The sequence below is a fragment of the Copadichromis virginalis genome, linkage group LG15, assembly GCF_057382275.1.
Source record: "Copadichromis virginalis isolate Kocher_CV1m ecotype Utaka linkage group LG15, C_Virginalis_male_GT1.1, whole genome shotgun sequence".
Lineage (NCBI taxonomy): Eukaryota > Metazoa > Chordata > Actinopteri > Cichliformes > Cichlidae > Copadichromis > Copadichromis virginalis.
The window spans coordinates 476,875-496,063 of NC_140632.1; the positions used below are offsets into that span (position 1 = coordinate 476,875).

Consider the following 19,189-nt stretch of genomic DNA (forward strand, 5'->3'; position numbering starts at 1 on the left):
ATCACAACTGCTCCCAACAATCATAGATGTTCACATCTGCGCTGTAGCAGCTTCTACTGTTATAACTGCACATTACTTACTCAGCTTATATATACACTAACTTATTGGAAGTTACATGTCTACATTTTAATGCACAATCACACAATCTGCACGTTTCTAATGATTCTAAATATTCTTCACTATTTAAACATCTTTCAGTCTCCTGCTGTCTGCACATCTGTACACTAATCCCAACAACTGTGCTCTGGTAACTGTTGTCCATGATGTAAATATGTAAAAATTGTGTTTTCTGTTCTTTATATGTGTGTTTTGCTGCTGATACAACCAAATTTCCCCTTGTGGGACAATTAAAGTATTATTCTATTCCCCTTTCCTTCCGTCCTGAACACTAATGCAGATGCCAACATGAATCCTGGTACTTACTCCTGGGATGTTAGAAACCACTTCAAAGGTGATCCCACAGCCGCTGACGGAGCTCCGCTGAGACATCCTCTTCAGCAGACTCTGGGCAAAACCCTGCAGCGCAACAACACATCAGCTGATGTCCTCAGGTGCGGGCTGTGAAGCACACCCATCACACCATCTAAGCTACACACACCTGTCTCCCAGTAACACTGACACAGATGCGTTTCCTGAGGACCAGCTGCATGTGGGCCGGATGGCTCAGCTGCACCACCGTGCGCACCGTCAGGTACACCCTCTGGTCAGCGGGCGCCACGCGACTCAGCTGGGGGCACTCGTGGACCGTGGAGTCCCAGGACGCCTCGGCCTTCACCTGGAACGCATTCACAAGGAAATGACCGGCTCAAGATTTCCCTCCATCTGCATCTGGTAGTTTTAATTCTCTCTAAAGCAGGAAGAAGAAACCTGAGGGAAAAGTCATTTTACAGCCTGCTCACCTCTGGATCATAGTGTTTAACAATATGGAGGTCAAAGAAGTCGTCTTCATCTTCCCCACTGAGCAGCGCGTCCTGTCCTCCGGCCAGCGGGGCCGACAGACTGGACTGGAAATCGTCGGCTGGAGGGAAAACGCACACGGAGAGGAGCTTCAGCGCTGCTACAAGCACACGTGGTTTTTACCAGGAGAACAACAACATACCACTGAGATCCAGAAACAGGGCAGGAGTGTGTGTTTCCATCCCAGGTACAGGGACCCTGTGGAGAAAGTGACCAGCTGCTAAGGTTTGTTCCTGAGTGAAGGTGGCGACCGCTCTGTGTTTGACACCGCGAGGACCGTGGATCATTCGACGGCTTCTTGTGAAAGCAGTGCAGTTTTTAACAGTACGCTCGATCACTTACAAACATGCTACAAGTAACTATTGGTTGTTGTCATTAACTCAGTAACTGAAATTCAGACTAAAACAGAGAATAAACAGTCGGACATCTTCAAGATCAAAGGGCACAGAAAATAAAGACAGAATGAATGAATTCAACATTAATTTAGAAGCTTTGAAATGTTAGGTAGTAAAATAAAACGACACTGGAGACTGTGGCCTGAGCTTCTGCATGTTCCATCACATTAAAGATAAATTCACTTTCTAAATACAGGAAAGCTTTTTGGAGCAGCTCCACATTTACCAGAAATCTTTTCTTGCTCATTTTCTTCTGTTGTTTAGAAAAGTAAAGAACCCCAATAAAACCCGCCCACCTCTCTACTGGCGCTCCAGGAATGCCGCTGCCAGCGGACGGGACCATGACGGCGTTCCGTTCTTCGGTGAGGGTCAGCCGGCACTCCAACAGCTGCGATTCCCTTTCAACATCATCCTCCGACTTGTCTGTGCGCGTTCGCAGGAAACGAAAGCAGCAGCAGGAAAAACGTCACAAACGCTTAGTGGTAGAAACACCGCTCAGACAGATTTTTATCATTATTTATAGATTCCCTCACTGGTCGTTATATTAGGTACACCCTTCATATTATTGCAAAAACCCCAAACAAACTAATGGGCTGACACACTGCACCAACTGAACATATTTAGAAATGCAAACATGGTGAAGGAGACCTGCAAATGAATGTGCCGTGCTTATTGGCTCATGGTCTGAGGAATCGAGACTTTCCTGATGTGCTGGGTGTTTCCTCACACAGCCATCCCTGGAGTTCAGTGGCAGCTCTCTGGGTGATGGACAGCGACCACCTGTGCCATCCCTCAGTTACTGCTCTCACACGACTTTCAGAAATCATACTCTGACCTTTAAATTCGTCCAGTTTTTTCAGTAGATGCGCCTCACCCTAACCCTCTCCTCATTCTCGACACGCTCACAAAGGTGTCCGTGCCACCCGCCCAGCTGGGTGACGGCAGTACCCCATCAGCCTTTTACGGCTGAGGGGTAAAAACTGCAGCATCTCTGAACGCACATCACATGTAACCTGGATGTGCTACACAGCCACACGGTCGGCTCAGAGGCGTGTCAGACTGTTGGCACGCACCACATCCTACGGCGAGCATTACTGCTGCGCCCGTCCCTGTAACCATCACACAGCGCCCATCTGCTGATAGATTCTTCCGACGGGTTAATGGTTCACGCCACGAACGTCAGATAATCTGAAACTGGCGTCTGGAACACGACAGCGGAGTTCACCATACTCAGTGACCTCCATGGTAACCAGATCTCTTTGCTCGAGTTGGATGTGCAGCAGACACAAAGAGCAACGGTGTGATGTCATCACGTCAGCATGGACTCAGGTCTGTGAGGAACGTTTCCAGCTTTTGTTGAATATACAACATGTTTGAAGGCGAAACGCCGTCTAACCCGGTACGAGCAAGGTATACCTAATAAAGTGGCCAGCGAGTCCCCTTTCTGCCCTTGTGTTTCCAGCTGTACCTGCTTTACAGACGATCTTCTGCAGCTGTTGGTCCAAATACTCCTGTCTCTGCGTCAGCGTGACCAGCCACTGTTCCCTCATCCTCTCCAGGTCCACCTCCTGCACGCACGCACGCACACACGCACGCACACACACACACACGCGCACGTGAGACAGACTGAGACCGTGTCCTCGCCATCACACACAGACTGCACAGCGTCTCTTACCTGATAGCTGTCCATTTCTTCATCTGTAACCTAAAATGTAAATTCATGCACATTAACAGTTAAAAGGCTGAAAACTGAAACCGTGCTCAGTCTGAAGAACGGCGTCCTCACCTGTTTTGGATCGTTTTTGGGGAGACGCACCTGTCGGACCTTTACATCTCCAATAGACACAGACAGGATGGAGGCTGCAACGAGTGGCATGGTGCCCGAGTCCGGCACTGGACAAACTTCCACCTGCACTCGCCGAGACTGTCCCTGTTCAGGAAAGAACCGTTACAGACGGCTGGACTCCTTTCTTCATACCTAATCACACACGCACACACACACACACACACACGCACACACACACGCGCGCACACACACACGCACACACGGACACACACACGGACACACACACGGACACACACACGGACACACACACGGACACACACACGGACACACACACGGACACACAACCTGTCTGAGCTGGAAGATTCCTCCTGTCCGGACGTCTTTAGCAGGAACAACTTCTACAGCTGTGAACTCTCCCGCCTCATTCAGCTCCATCACCTTCACCCACAATTCAAGCTGACGGGTCACCTCGCTCCACCTGTGAGAGACCGCACCATCAGTGCACAGCAACAAGCACAGAACATAAGAAAGGTGCTCAAAGGCTGACGCTGCACCAGATCGGTGCATTCTATCTGAAGGCCAGCAGGTGGCGACAGCTGTGGTTGCAAAAGCTCTCCCTGCAGTCAATGAGATGATGACTTCCTGTTCTGACCTCTGTAAACACTTTTCTCCTTCGTATACGTTATGAATCCCTGTGGGTGGGACTCCTCTCTGCATTGAAGCCAATCACTCAGTGAAGCAGTGGGTGCCGGCGCAGGGACGGTACCTTACTCAGGGGGAGCTCAGGGTGGTGGATCTGAACTCACTTAATTTGGCTCATATAAAATAAATATTACATATAAAGTATAAACATATTCCAATAAAATGCCACCATATGCTCCAATTTTGATGTCTTCTTGTTTTCACATTTCTCCTCAAATCTCCCTTTTCAGATTACTGAAGTTTATTTGCTGCAGATGCGCTCGTACTGATGCACCTCTCTCTGAGGGATCTGGTCTTGGCTTGGATCACTCCCAGGTCCCACAGTGCCAGATTCCTGCGATGGTTAGCCTGTTTGTGACCGTACACTTCGATGGCCACCGCCCCCTCAGCCAGAAATTCCACAAAATCTTCCGATACCGGCACAGATAATTCCTGAAGATGACACGAGGCACGTTTTCTGTTAGTGACAACTCACCTGCTGATCACAACTTTTACTTAACCACAGAAACGCTCCACCTTGGTGCTGTCAAACACTACAGTACACTGAGGGTCTCTGGAGGCGGACGCCGAGCTGGAAGAGGCCACCTCTGGAGCGGTGAACACCGGCTCCTCCTGCGCCCAGAAGCGATACTGGCAGAAGACAAAGTTGGACAGGTGGCGAGGAAGCCCGGTGGCCTGGAGGATTTTCACCTAGGATGAGCAGAAATGCACCTCAGAAGGAAAAGGACTTTTTCCCACAACGACAAAACACAACCAGAAGGCAGTTAAGCTAAAGTTAAGTCTGTGAAGGTTCTCAGTCATCCAGGTCATCGTAGTCAAAGGAGCTTGCAAAGAAAAGCGTCTGGACTTCTTTAAGTTGAAGACATTTCACCTCTCATCCGAGAAGCTTCTTCAGTTCTAAGGTCAAACAGACAACATTGTCATCCCCATGTATGTATCAGAGAAACTCAGGAGTTTTCTCCAAGCATCCCGGTGTATTTCAGACCCAGCAACACGCTCAGACACAAGCTGGTTCATCACAAAGACAAAACGCCAAAACACAGACTTAACAATGTGGTGTTTGCTGTACAGTGCAGCGAGGAATGCTCAGACCTCTACATCGGAGAGACCAAACAGCCACTTCACAAGCGCATGGCACAACACAGAAGAGCCACCTCCACAGGACAAGACTCAGCAGTCCATCTGCATCTAAAGGTCAAAGGTCACTCTTTGAGGATGCCAATGTTCACATTTTGGACAGAGAGGACAGATGGTTTGAAAGAGGAGTGAAAGAAGCATCTATGTCCACTGTGAGCGACCATCTTTGAACAGAGGCGGGGCTTACGACACCAACTCTCTGCCATCTATAATCCAGTTCTGAGATCCTTCCCAGACGCCTTAACGCCCACTCACATCCTGGGCCATCTGACCTCAGGACATCACATGATAAGGTGGGGCCAGGTTTCACAACGAACACACCCGAAACTCTGGCTGATTGTGACCCACGCCCAGTTTCACACCTTGGCTCAGGTGGTTAGAGGATCATCAGGGGGTCCTTTTGTCCCTCTGTGGGGGGAAACTCCCACTAGGTTTATATCTGGGACTCTCCACCATTTGACCTTAGAACTGAAGAAGCTTCTCGGATGAAGGTGAAACGTCTTCAAGCAACTTAAAGAAGTCCAGACGCTTTTCTTTGCAAGCTCCTTTGACAAGCTAAAGTTAAGTAAACCTGCCGCACTTCACACGAGCGCATCCAGCTCCATCATACGGGGCAGAAACGCTCGCTTTAAGTGGAGACCTACAACAGGCAGGATTATGACTTCGTGTCCTGCATTATGACTAGCAGCGTTTCGGAGGGGCACGCTGGGTTTCTGCAGAGCTGGACCTGTTAAAGAAACTGAAATCCTCTCACCACGCAGCGGAGTCTGCGCTCATGTGGATCTCCATCTGTGCTGCTCAGCTGCTTGTCAGGACCGCCTCCACCTTCCTCTTCACAGCTCTCTGTACCACGCCACACTTCGATGTGAAGCCGACCTGCCACCTGAAACACACACGGGCATTTCAGCACCATCAGCTAGCTGCTAACTGTCCGTTTGGTGCCGTGCAGGTAAGTTCACACTTCTCCAGTTCATCAGAGGGAAAAACATGGCCGCTGTGGCTGAAAACGAGGCGGCGAGATGCCGGCGTAAAGCCAAAACAATCGTACCTCTCCCTTCTGGTTGATGATGGGCACCGCGTACTGCAGTTTGACGTCGTAGAACAAACAGGCCAGGAAGACATTGGCCACACCGATCAGGCTGTGATTCTCTTGCTCATCAAAAAAGGGGTCGGCACGTTTGAAATAGGAGCGCATCACCTCGATCGGGGAAAAAGGAAGCAAGAGTTAGTGAGAACGTATAATCCCTCATCCACCCAAACATCTGCACACAGGTGCACCAATCACAGAGAGAGAAAACCACTCAACATGCAGACTGGACGAACTGCAGATCAAAACACCAACCTGCTCTTACCCCCGTTCTTCTTCTGGGGGAGCTCCTGTTTCATTTCACTCCAACAAACTGAGTGAAAGATTTGCTCCCTTAAGCTGCCTACACCAGGCTTAGCCAACACCTGAGGTGTCCTTCAGGTTTTAGATCTCGCCCTGGGTCAACACACCTGAATCACACCTGATTAGTTCATTCCCAGGCCTCTGGAGAACTTCAGGACATGTTGAGGAGGTCATTCAGCCTTTAAATCAGCCTGTTGGATCAAGGACACCTAAAACCTGCAGGACTGCGGCCCTCGAGGGCTGGAGTTGGACACCACTGGCCTGCGCTGTCACACTGACAGCAGAGCGAGCCGCAGGCTCTAATACTCAGCTTATTGTTACCTTACGAGACGTTCCACTTAGTGGCAGTTACAACTTTAACCTCAATCACAACTTTCATGTAGTCTGCTGTTGCCAGCAAATTCAAAAAACAAAAACAAAACAAACATTTATATTTCTCAGTCTCACATGTTATGTTTTTTTGTTCCCAGCTTTCCCACAAACGCTCTGACTAATGAGCGTTCCTGCTGCGTGGCTTTCATCAGTTTGATGCATGCTGCGTCCTATTTGTGGGCGTTCTAGTTCGTGTCTCCACTCACTGGATTGTCTTCGTCCAGCTCCTTCCACTCCTGGTAGAGCTCCCTCATGTCCACCAGCCTGTTCTCCATCTTCTCCAGAGCCCAGATCTGCTTCCCTTTACCTTTACGCCGCACCTGGATGGCCGGCTCGCTCAGCACTGCATCGCGCTGCGGCGACAGGAAAACCAAAAATGGCTTTAACAAACGTGCCCCTGTCAGCATTTCCATCCTCACAGTCGGCTACGGCTTTACGAGTTCAATCCATGAGGACTGAAACATCATTTCAACACTTTTCCTCATCAAATGTTGCTGCGACTGAACTGTGAAGCCTTTATCTTTAACAGGTACCACGTTTGTTTTAAAGCAGACGTCACCCTGCTGTACCTTTCTGTTGGCGTCCAGGTTGGCGGCCGGGATCTGCAGAGTGACCAGATACTCTGTCCTTTTGTTGAGCTCCTCAGCAATGAAGCCGGCCTCCTGAGCCAACAGCCTAGCCCGAACGATCTGCTCTTTAAGTCGTCGCAGGCTGCGGGTTATCATGGCCTCTCTGTAACACAAAGACACGATGACAGTCAGCCACGCTGTGCAGAGGCTCCTGGATTTCTTCTTTGGGGACCTATCCGACAGAGAGAACAGCGCCACCTGTCCTCGCTCCAGCGACGCACACGTTTGTTCGAGCCGGCTGACAACACGGCTGCAGTAGCACTGCCTGGGACGCCCGATGGTTTCTCGGGGGTGACTCGCTGGCGGAGCTGCTGCAGCTCCTGTTCATACATCTGCCTCTGGCGCTCCAGAGCACAGCGCTTCTCCTCCTGGTGCTGCTTCTCCAGGGTCTGCAACACTGACTGCAACGGGTCTGCAGGAGGACACGGGGAGGATAATTGAGAAGACACTGATTATTCTGGCTTTCTATTAGAGACACTGTAGGTGTGAGTGTGAGAGTCAGTGGCTGGAAGCATTGCAGACACACAAACGCTGATAAACCTCAAACCAAATCGACCCCACTAACAGATCAAAGCCTGTCAGAACTGCTTTGGCTTCCAGTAAGACAGTGAGGGCACATTACTGTGTCTGACTTTGGCTGTTCTTCACATTATTTATATTTTTACATTCAAACTCTGCATTCACTCAATTTCCCAGCAGCACACCTGCCAAGCTTGAAGTGAGGGTATCAACAAAACGCTTCAAGATTTTTTCTCCTTTTAGGTCAAAAAATAAAAAAGAATTTTTCAAAAAATGAAAAAACAAACATCTTTTATTAGCTCATCTAACAAATGGCTGACCATTGACAACAATGTTACGATTTGAAGGCAACATTTTGAAAAAGCGTTCGCCCCCCCGTTACTCTGACTCACCGTTGTTCCACATGCCTTTCATCATGACCTCGGCCTGGGCGAACTCGTAGCCGAAGCTCCTCTCGCTCGACACGTCGCTGCACGCGTCCGGCTCGCCGACCTCCAGACAGTCGCTGCTCGAACGCTTTGTCATCGCGGCATCCTCCTCTTCCTCGCCCCCCTTTTGCACCCTTTGCCTGGGCAGGTTGATCCTGTGCTCGCGTGTTGATTCGCACAGAGGAAAGAGCGAGTCGGACAAAGAGGAAGCGTCGCAGAGTGAAAGAGAAACACTTTGTTACCACATGTAACAAATGTCGGCGTGAGAAATACGACGCCGCAGATCCAGGTTCAAACGCACACCTGAAAAAGTGGTTGTTCCCCCACAGGATCCTGTCGCCATGGTGAAGCTGCACGGGATTCACGACCTCGGTGCCGTTCACGTACGTTCTGCAGAGAAAGCACACATTTGATGTGCATCTACAGAAACAAATGAACTCTCCCAAAAATATTAAGTATAGTTTTAGGTTGTTGCATCATTATTAGAGCACACGGCTCTGATTCAACTCATAAAAACATTTTATTTTAGTCGGGCTGGTGCATCCTGGTGCTCTACTACAAAGCACATGGAGCAAACCCAGGGCATCTTTTCCTTAGATGGATTCACTCAGTCTGACATCAGCAGTCACACAAATGCAGATTGAACTAAAATCAACGCAGGGTTGCCAAATGTAGGCAGTCCATATCACCGGAGTTTGCTGCATGTGATCAATAACCAACATGGACGGAAACAATAACACTGGAAAAATATGAAGCTATTAAGCAGAACACAGCTGCTGTCACCAAAGTGCTTGGTGGCAGCTCCACAGTGCTCGTCATTGCTGCTAACATTTGAGGCACTTTGCAGGAAAGTGTTGTCTGCAGCTGTGAGATTGACCTGCAATCCAATTCAAACTGAACGCAGCTTTGTGAGCATCGCAATGAGCCGGTCTTCTGCAGTATCGTTTGTCACGGGCTAGCTACATACTTAGCATTGCGGTGAGGAGTGAGCACCACGCCGTGGCTCTCTGTGACGTCAATGACACAGTGTTCTGCTTGGATGGCCATCCCACACAGCTGGATGTCCTGTGAGTCGGCTGAACCCACGCACGTGTGATCCTGGATACAGGACAACGGTCACTTAACAATCTGAATACTAACACAAGCAAAACAGCTGCACCTGAGCACATCTGCTGTTTGTTAATGCAAACATCTAATCAACCAATCAAATGGCAGCAACTCGATGTATTTAGGATGGATGGTGAGTTCTCGGTACTTTTAGGTAGTAGACCAGCAGCTCGTTGAGGGCAGGGTCAGCGTTGAGGTTGACCAGATAGCACTTATCGTCGACCACTCGGATACCAGACGACTGCAGAGAAATGCCCAGGCTCTCCAACTGCCTCTGACGCTCCTGCAGAGAACACACGTCACGTTCAACACAGGAACTAACCGAGCGATTGTTCTGATCTGGAGCTGCTTGATGGAAGAAAAGAGAAGTGGCTGGGATACTAAACAATCTCCATCATGAACAAAACAAAAGACTGATGACATGCGTCAGCTCAATAAATGAATTGATTCTGAGTTCAAAGAGAGTTTTTAAAAACATATTCCTCTGGATAGAGATGGAAAAATAACGTATTCAGCGTGTCCTGAAAACTGAAGCTAAGCTGAAGCGTTGAGCTGCAGTTCCTCTAACGGCCACTTGAGGCTGCAGGTCTACGGGCTGGTACAATGACAGCGTCACCATCACTACCACCACTTATGGATGCTTTCAGTTCATTTCAAACCGCTGCACAGTGGCTGAATGCATTTTTTACCTTATCCATTTGAATACTAGTAACACGTAGAGGTTGGATGCAACCCTCTCCCAGTGAGGTGACAAACAGCTGACTGAAGTTGCTAACCCTCTTAGCTGTGCTGTTGGTGTCTTTTGGCCCAGTTTATAGAATGATGTGACCAACAGCACGGCCGTGTGTGCAGTACTGTCCGTCTCAGCGTTGGTGAAATCCCATAATTTAATTAGTTTGTAGTTTAACAGTGTTTACACCTTCCTGTCAAAGCCTTCGAGCGTTAGCTGATAACTCCAAACACTGAGGATTTAAACGCTATCAGAAAGCCACGGTGACGTGTTTTGTATGCGGTCTTGTGTGTTTGTGTGTTGCTACCTGTGCAATGGCCTCCGTTTTCCTAAGTTTGTCCTCCCAGGTGACCGTCATATCTTGGATCAGTTTCTCCGACTCCTCCAGTCGCTCCTTGAGCTCGGGGGCCTTCATAGACTGAGAGTGACAGCAGCTTCATTAGACTCTGGACGTGTGTGGATTATTACCCATAATTCTCACTGATCAGTCACAGGCTGAACGAGGCCAAACCTCCGCCTCGGTGAGCTGCTCCTTCAGCTTCTCCACTTCCTCTCGTAGCTCGCGGATGATCCTTGCGTTGGGGTCTTCGTTCACCACGGCGTGGTTGACGATGTTCTTGGCCCGGTCGGCGTAACGAAGAGTGGACAGCGTCTCGTCGTAGTTGTCTGCTGCTGGGCTGATAGTGGCCACCATGGCGGTGCGACTGTTCCCTCCGAGGCTGTCCTGCAGGTACGAACATCACCTTAAACTCTGAGCATTACAGTAATATAATTAAGCACAATGACTCATGAGCACGCAGCTGAAATCTAGGATGTTGGGGAAACAACATTTCACACCATTACAATGCTATCTGGAGCCAAATTAAACACCCAAAGCTGGCAAATGGAGCCTTTTTCAAACTGAGCAGAACTAATGAAACAAACAGCAGAGCCTTGAAACGTCACAAAATTAATTCATTTGAGGCAAAAGAAATCCTCCGATGTGAGTTTGCAGTGCGATCTGAGGCTGCATACTTGAAAACAAAGTTCCTTTCTTGTACCTTGAGCAGCCAGGTGAGCACAGAGTCTCTGTAGGGGACAAACTTGCTCTTGTTCTTCCCTGCTCCGTGGTCAGCCAAGGCAGAGATGACTAAACCCAGAGTGCTGAGAGATCTGCAGGGAGGGACAGAGAAAGGGCTTGTGATGCTAAGATTAGAAGTCCACACCTGAACAATCTCAGCTTCAAACGACTGAGTGAAGCACCGACTCAAAGACCGCTCCTGTCGGTTTGTTAGCCGGACGCTGATGCGCTTCTGCAAAACATCTTTAATTGCAGAAACTAAAATATGCTTCCTGTTCAGGGGCGTTCACACTGGTGACCCAATAGCAGGCTACACACATCAGAACTGTTTCAGCACTAGAGATGCTCAGAGATGCAGAGAAACAAGAAGTTTCCAATAACTTCAAACAAACACGGGTGTCTGGAGGCTCTACAGCCGAGGTGGGGAGCTCCAGGCCTCGAGGCCGGTGTACACCCTGGGTCAGCACACCTGATTAGGTCATTACCAGGCCTGTGGAGAACTACACAACATGCTGAGGAGGTCATTTAGCCGTTTAAATCAGCTGTGTTGGCTCATCATCTAAAACCTTGAGGCGGACACTAGATTGAAGACAAACAGCAGCAGGCAGTAAAACCGTCTCGACTGTCAGTATCACAGCTTTATTTTATGCGCACTCACTTGTTGATGTTGCTGCCTTCTTTGAGCCGCTCCCCTGCAGCTCCAGTCTTCGCTGCCCGCTCGCTTCCAGCCAGATCCACCAGACTCAGCTTGCTCACCTTCTCCCCGCTCGTCTGCAGCAAACACACGGCGCCGCACAGGAGCTCATCGAGCTAGAATCTCTCATAGCTTTTGAATGAGAACGACTCAACAGAAGCAGCGATTCACAGACAAAAGACGAATAAAACACATCTGGGTATCGCAAATGTTGACGCCAATTATTATTTTATACCTTTTTTTATAGATGTAACTGAAAAACTGGACACATGATGTGTTTTTGTGACAGAATGCTAACAGCAAAGTGCCAACAGACACCGACAGGTTTGAGTGTTTATACTTCATAGTAGGTCAGTGTTGCTTAACAACACAATAAATAAAGAAATAAATTCCTCCAGATGTTTGCGTCACTCTTCGAGTCCGGTCCTGGTACCTGACCGCTGTCAAAGAAAGTCAAATATGAAAACACGAGGGCTGGCTCAAGACTTTTGCACAGTGCGATGCAGGTCTGGCTGGTCGACTAACATCAATGTGAGGATCAGCTGCTTCTCAGTGTTGCATGTTGGGACTTTGAATAAGACGAAACGAGTCCCCTTGAGTTCGGACACATTTCATTAACACTCGAGCCAATAACTGAAAAATAATCAGCTGCACAGAGAGACGGCGTGCACATGCGAGCGTGTCCTTACCCCAGACCGCAGGTCCATGAGCGTGTGCGTGAGGATGATGTTGAACACGGCGTGCGACCTGCTGCTCTCCTCATTCATGTTTGTGGCCGCCACCGTGCGAGACTTATTTCCCTCTGACATCAGAGACTCGATGTCCTGTTGAACACCAACAAACACACGCGCCGTCTGCAGCCACCGTTATTACTTCCTGGTCCTCGGAAACCCGATGCGATAAAGAAAGAAACAGCTGGTTTACCTCGTAGCTGGTCACAGCCAGACGGGAGAGACCGTCCACGTAAGGCCCCAAAACTTTGTGCTCTCTGACTCTCAGCGCTTGTCGGCTTCTGCAGAAATAAGGAGACGGTCACAGCTTTGAGTCCTTCAGCTGCCTGGACTTGTTCAGGGACCCTGAATGTTTCATGTTATTCCAACATCCCAGCAGAATGACGAGCGAGGCTCTCAGCATCTCACCCCTTCGGGTCGAGCAGGTCTCGGACCTTCTCGTTGTAAATCTCCATGTAGGACACCTCCACAGTGAAGCTCTCCCCTTCACGGGCCTCCTTCTCAGTCCTGCTGAACAGCGAGCTGCAGAGTCGAGGGATAAGACCGGGCTGCTCTGACGAGCCCATCATGGTGTACGACTTCCCAGAACCTGAAGATAAACGATCCAGACGCCAGTGAGAGACAGAACGAATCACTGATCATTTAACACAGAGCGCTGCAGCTAATGCTTGTATCCAGGATCATAACAAACTTAATTCATTTAGGAAAATTCAGCTGGAATAAAAGAAGCTGCCAAACTAGAGTCAGGTGAGAGCGCTTCATGTCTGACGAGAGTGTGAGGGTCTCAAACAGCATCCCATGTTATTCATTTGTAATCACGAAGAGGGGACTGCTGGGCCAGGCTTATGTTGCACCCTGCAGCTGTTTGACAGACGAGGCTTATGGGAGCTGTGGGCAGGGAGGGGCTGACCTGCCCGAACCTGCATCTGCCCATCAATCAAAAGTTAATCTACTTGTTTCGGTTCAGCAGATGGAAAAATGGCAAAGAAGATGGCGTCCTGACAATATCAGCCACGGCATCATTACTTCATCACGTATGAAGTCGAAGACACCAAGTGCTGCTTCTGCTTAAACAGGCAGAGCGTGCCGTGATAGTAAGATGGACTGTGCCAGCTCTTTCCTCCAGAGCCAATATGTGCAACGCGACAACAGATCAGTACCCACGTGGGTCAGGAAACACTCAGCATTCAGACAGAAACAGTGTGAAACAGCTTACTGCGCTGTGGAGCACAGAAACAACGTTTTGCAGTGACTGTGACCCAAACTACTGAGAACTAAAAGTCACAAACAGTCAAATCCTGACTCGCTTCATTCAAACCTGACGTAGGAGGACAAATGGAAACATGTGATGCTGCGGTAGGATGTGCAGTTCCTCTTATCGTTACTCATTTGAAAGTTGTTGTTCTGAAATGTTACCCGTCTGCCCGTAAGCAAAGATGCAGGCGTTGTAGCCCATGAAGGCATTGTCCAGCAGACTCTCCCCGAGGCACTGGAACACCACGTCCTGACCTGCACACAAAACTCAGACTAACTGCTGGAATCAGACACAAACGAAGCTGATGAGCTACAAACTTTTAACACGAACGAGACGACAGGAAGAATAATTTCGCTGTTTTCAGACTGAGCCACAACCAGTGTGACGCAGTGTGTAACCCCTTCATCCCAGCCCCCCCACGGCCGCTTTCTCAGCTCCATAAATAGCTCAGCGCATCAGGAAACACTGTCAGGAGACACGTTTGAACAGACTGACATGAACCCCTGTGAAAATGTACCAACCTGCAAACTTGTCTTTCTGAGAGTCGTCCATAGACCAGAAACAGTAGTCGTACGCAAAGACCTGCAGAAAACATGCGACACACGTCTGTAATGTGCACACCATAAATGTGTGATTAATAACTCATCATATTTACCTTGGGCTGATTCCTGGAGACAGAAAAGAAGAAATAATATTGTTACTGATATTTAAACTTATTTGTCATATTTCTCAGTAAAATCTTTGACCACAAACACACACGTGCACACGCACACATGAACTGACCTCGTTCGAACCTTTGGTCGCGTTTAATAAACATCCACTGAGTGTGTATGCACGGATGTGTGTTACAGAGAAACACAAGAGTCTACTTTAAAAGCTTGTTTTTCCTGCAACCAAGTGCTAAAAACACAAAATCGGTTTCTATCTGCTTCCTGTTATTGTCTTACTAGAAACAGGCTGACAACATCTTTGAATGGGTTTGTGCTCCAGGCTGTGAAACATTCAGGCTGATGTCAGTTGAAGAGCTTCCATACTGGCTTTTCCACTTGTGCTGTTTTTCTGAGGAAGCAGAAAAGCAGCAGGACTGAAGGAAACTTGAGGCTTTCCTGTCTGCAGCCGGATGGAAGACGGCTGTGCAGATCTCCAAGAAGAGGAAGTTCGGTGCAGATGGTATCTTCAAGGCTGAGCTCAATGAGCTCCACGCTGGGGAGCTGCTGAGCACTCTGGGGCAGAGGCGGGTGTGTGGACGGTCAGCTGAACGAACAGGATGCGGTGGGCTTTAAGGCAAAGCTCAAGCTACATCAGGACTCCGGCTCAGACGTGACGCTGCCCCCATCTGCCAGACACGCGAGCTCAAATACAACAACCACCAAACTGCTCACTGCACTCAAAACCAAAGCGTGAGCGTCATATTCCAGGGAGCACAAGTGCCCCCACACAGGAGGAAGCAAAAGCCAATCATATAACAGCACAATCAAACTAACCCTGTACAAGCAAAACAACGCAAACACTGACAACACACAAGTCTGACATGCAATAATATGGCAGCATTTTCAGCCACACTGAGTCACTAAAAGTAAAGGTTTCGCACTCTCACTCACACACACACACACGAAACAAGGCCTCCCTGTGTGAGACTGGGCTGGTCCATGAAAGAGCAGCCTTTAGTCCCGCTCTCCTGGGACGGTGAGGACATTCCTGAGATAACTGGAATCACTAAAGCAGGACGACGGTAGGTCAGCAAGTCTGTGATCAACAAAGTCTGGCTTTATACAACCAGTGATTTACAAATCAAAAAAATGGAGACGTCATAGTGAAGACATAAAATTAAATGTTATCATGAAGTTTGATATTTTAAAATCCATCCCAGGGCATTTTCTTATATATTAAATGTTCTCTTAGAGCATCCGAGGAAATTCATGAAAATAACTGTTAAAGTCCTGAACTCTTCCACAGCAGCATTTTTCATTTCTCTTTGATATTTGGGCTGATTGGCACCTGATGAACGTAAAAACAAAGAAATCACCAGGTTTTTTTTTTACCTAATTTGTGTTTCTAAGAAAAATCAGAGCCATATGAGGATATCAATTTAAAATTTCGATAGAACAGTAGCAGCATAATGTCCTCGTAAGTGGATATCAGGCCTTTGAAGAGCAAGACTTAGTATTTTGGTCTAAATAACCCAAAATGTGACGTCCACATGTGTGGACGCAGGTCCTAGGAGGGTAAAGCAGGAACAGGGCTTCATTAATCTGACAGGCCCTGCTGGGCTGCAGCCTCCCAGGGTGCTGGGACATATTAACACCCCCTGAAGCAGCTGAACCATCAGGCAGTGAGCTGACTAAGCACAAACTTTACAGAAGAGGCCGTCCTCTTCACAGCAGACAGGGGAACTGCAGTACTACAGACACAGATGCCTTCTGCTTTCCACTTTGGCTGAACACAAAATGCACACAAAACAATCGGCACACAGAACCGTCTGTTAGAGACGCTGATAGCAAAACACCTGCAAGTGGCTAATATGATCAAATCAGCCGATGACGTCGGTCTGCCGCTATTATCGCCTAACGTCTACACCCTCTTTATTATGAATTCATATTATGATCCTGCTGTGTAATGATGGTAGCATGTGTTCCCTCCTACAGGAGCTGACCAATCATGATCAACCTTTGCATGAACACCCTGTGAGTGCAAACATCTGAGTTATACAGATATTTTATACAAATCCAACAATCGTGTGCATTTGTACATTTGACAGTGCGATTAAGCACCAGGCTGAACGTCAGGTTGTGCGTCACAATCCAACGTATTATAGCGTCACACTGCAATGACTGCAGCGTTTGTAACGTCCCATTGAGACAGCAGTGGTAGGACTGGAGACCAGCTTGTGCCACAGAGGCCAAAAAAGCAGTTTAACTCCAGTCGGCAGGAAGGTTTTGGAGAAGTCGGCGACACGTGAGAAGATTATGTGAAATGCTAAACCTTCGTAAAGACCAAATTTACCTACTGGATAAATTAGGTCACGCCTTCCATTAGGAAGAATAAAATTCTCTTCTATAGTAACAACACTGTTGATTCTTGTTAGTTTGTTAATGTAAAATCGAACTATCATGAGTTACAGATGAGTTTACCACCTCCACCGTTCCCGTCTGATCTCTGTGCTGGTCTGGGACCATCTGTGCCGCACTGAGCCTGTAAAACGTGTTCATACCGAGCCCCAAATGGGGAAACGCAGCGCCGCTGAAGCGTGTCAGGACAGAAGAAACACAGATACACACGCATGAAAAAATGCAAAGGATCACAGTGAAATATGAGACTCGAACCTCCTTACAAAGGCAGTGATTCATTTAGTCCATGTTTGCCCTAAGGCACAGTTACATGCTGAACAGGGAACCTGAACGAGGGCCAGGACCTCCAGGGAACATCTCCCTGCACCACTCAGTATCTGGCTCACTGCAACACGAGGAGGAGGATCGGCCATCAAAACAAATACAGCTTTGTGTGTGCACAGCAACGCGCTGCACCAGTGTGACATCATAAACGCGACTGGAGTTACAGAAAACTCCGACACCATTTCCCTTTGCTTCTTCCTGCTCCTTCAAATGTGTGTCAAACTACCTGAGCAGGGCTGAGCCGGGACACACGCCCTTTGTAAAGAGTAACGATGCAGAAGAGCCAGAGGGAGATTTCCACGGAGGGTGGGTGGAGTTCTAGATTTGAGCCCTTTTCCAAACGACTGGGCGCCAACCTGAAAAGCTGGTTAGATTCTCTCCAAACTCACCTGACGGTAACTAAATGAGTGAATCTGTGATACAGTCAGTCCTGCTATTGTACACATATTACAGCACACTCACAGCCAGGAATCTCACTGAACTGTCTGCACTTGTCCAATGCAAATAGCTGCTCATAAAAAGGAGAGAGAGTCATTAAAATGTTGCAGCGATGAGGAGAAGAGTGTTGCTGTGTAAGGCAGAGGGCCTGATGATGTCATGGTCTTACCCTGATAGCATGATATCAGGATATCGTTGCTTGTGGCGCAAAAAAGTTGCAGCTACCGCAGTGGCTTTGTGACCCCACAGAGGTCACGCACAGAGGTCAGTGTAAGACATGTAGGTGGCTGTATCGGTGAGTGCATCTGAATGTGATTTTGGTCATCACACTGACACATTACAACTTCTGCTTCTACAAACCAACCAATAGAAATGCAGCATGAAAGACCAAGTATCACAGGTGAAGAGTCAATGTGACCGAGAAGCTGAAAACCTGGTACGGCAGCCTTTCAACCATCTCACGTCATGGAACCACGTCCACGATGCTGTGTCAATACTCACGGAAACAGGAAACGGTTTACAGAGCTTGTAGACCCCCTGCTCACCACTTTTGCACTGGCCTCACATTTCTGACCTGGAAGCTGTGTGTATGGTGCTGATTCACTGAGACAATGTCTGTCTTGGTAAATACTTATCCAACAAAGGACCAGACGCAAGCCTAAATCTCTGAATGTTCTTCAGCGGCTATCATGACAGCGACATCGCACGGTAGGAAGTAGCAAAGGAATTGCAGCTCTGAATCATAGCCAAAGATTTAGTAGCTATCATCAGTCTACAGAAAAACCAGAGTTTATTAGATCCATGCTGCAAAGTTCAATTTAACACGTTCTGAAGCACACCTATGGTCAAGCTCCAGGTCATGCTCCAGCCACCAACACCGGTGCACGTCTGAAACACAGCTAAACAAGCTGTGGCGTGCTGCTTAACTAAAGTTTACTTTGTCAAGTGTGATGTCATCAGATTGATGATCCGCAGCAACGTGACTCAAGCCGACACGTCTGCTCAACAATGTTTCCTGACAAAGAAACTGATTGGCTAACCAGGGAGGCTCCACTGTGGACAGGATCAAAGCAGGAGTAGATGTTGTGGTGAAAGTGGAACAAAGGAGAAAAACGAAACCACAAAGTGTCTGAAATTTAAACAGGTTGGCTTCAAACTCACGACTACTTTCTTCCATGTAACAGCTTACCGGGGGTCTGCTGTGTTCATACTAGTGACGGCTGGATGCAGGACTGTCTGGTTCCCATCAATCTCCACCACACATTTGGTTTTCAGGTCTTTTTCTGGATAGTGGAGAAAAACAACATGTGATTTTTGGACTAAAAAAAACAAAGTGAAATGTTCAAAAACAATCTGCAGTCTTCATAATGCACCGTTTAAAAGCAGCAGCTCATATACTGGGTGTCATAACTTTCCCTAAAAGTGACTGAGTCACTCTGCAGAGTAACAGGTGGCATGCATGCATGC

General features: G+C 48.2%; 1 protein-coding gene across 3 annotated transcripts in view; it reads right to left on the reverse strand.

Moving 5' to 3' along the window:
• The window catches only part of LOC146691452 (kinesin-like protein KIF13B), a 33,073-nt gene that overhangs the window by 12,550 nt on the left and 1,334 nt on the right, over positions 1-19,189 (reverse strand). For all 3 annotated transcript variants that reach the window (XM_085431228.1, XM_085431229.1, XM_085431230.1), the window contains exons 4-34: positions 18,912-19,005; positions 14,548-14,560; positions 14,414-14,474; positions 14,054-14,146; positions 13,046-13,226; positions 12,831-12,918; positions 12,596-12,730; positions 11,871-11,983; positions 11,193-11,304; positions 10,664-10,876; positions 10,460-10,570; positions 9,571-9,705; positions 9,283-9,413; positions 8,619-8,705; positions 8,280-8,470; positions 7,567-7,780; positions 7,309-7,471; positions 6,946-7,092; positions 6,026-6,175; positions 5,732-5,860; positions 4,357-4,530; positions 4,115-4,272; positions 3,484-3,616; positions 3,139-3,282; positions 3,028-3,057; positions 2,821-2,920; positions 1,649-1,775; positions 1,100-1,155; positions 900-1,018; positions 599-775; positions 424-516 (exon numbers count right to left, since the gene is read on the reverse strand). In XM_085431228.1, the coding sequence (XP_085287354.1) occupies positions 424-516; positions 599-775; positions 900-1,018; positions 1,100-1,155; positions 1,649-1,775; positions 2,821-2,920; positions 3,028-3,057; positions 3,139-3,282; positions 3,484-3,616; positions 4,115-4,272; positions 4,357-4,530; positions 5,732-5,860; positions 6,026-6,175; positions 6,946-7,092; positions 7,309-7,471; positions 7,567-7,780; positions 8,280-8,470; positions 8,619-8,705; positions 9,283-9,413; positions 9,571-9,705; positions 10,460-10,570; positions 10,664-10,876; positions 11,193-11,304; positions 11,871-11,983; positions 12,596-12,730; positions 12,831-12,918; positions 13,046-13,226; positions 14,054-14,146; positions 14,414-14,474; positions 14,548-14,560; positions 18,912-19,005 (3,872 nt within the window). The remainder of the gene's footprint in view (positions 1-423; positions 517-598; positions 776-899; positions 1,019-1,099; positions 1,156-1,648; positions 1,776-2,820; positions 2,921-3,027; positions 3,058-3,138; positions 3,283-3,483; positions 3,617-4,114; positions 4,273-4,356; positions 4,531-5,731; positions 5,861-6,025; positions 6,176-6,945; positions 7,093-7,308; positions 7,472-7,566; positions 7,781-8,279; positions 8,471-8,618; positions 8,706-9,282; positions 9,414-9,570; positions 9,706-10,459; positions 10,571-10,663; positions 10,877-11,192; positions 11,305-11,870; positions 11,984-12,595; positions 12,731-12,830; positions 12,919-13,045; positions 13,227-14,053; positions 14,147-14,413; positions 14,475-14,547; positions 14,561-18,911; positions 19,006-19,189) is intronic.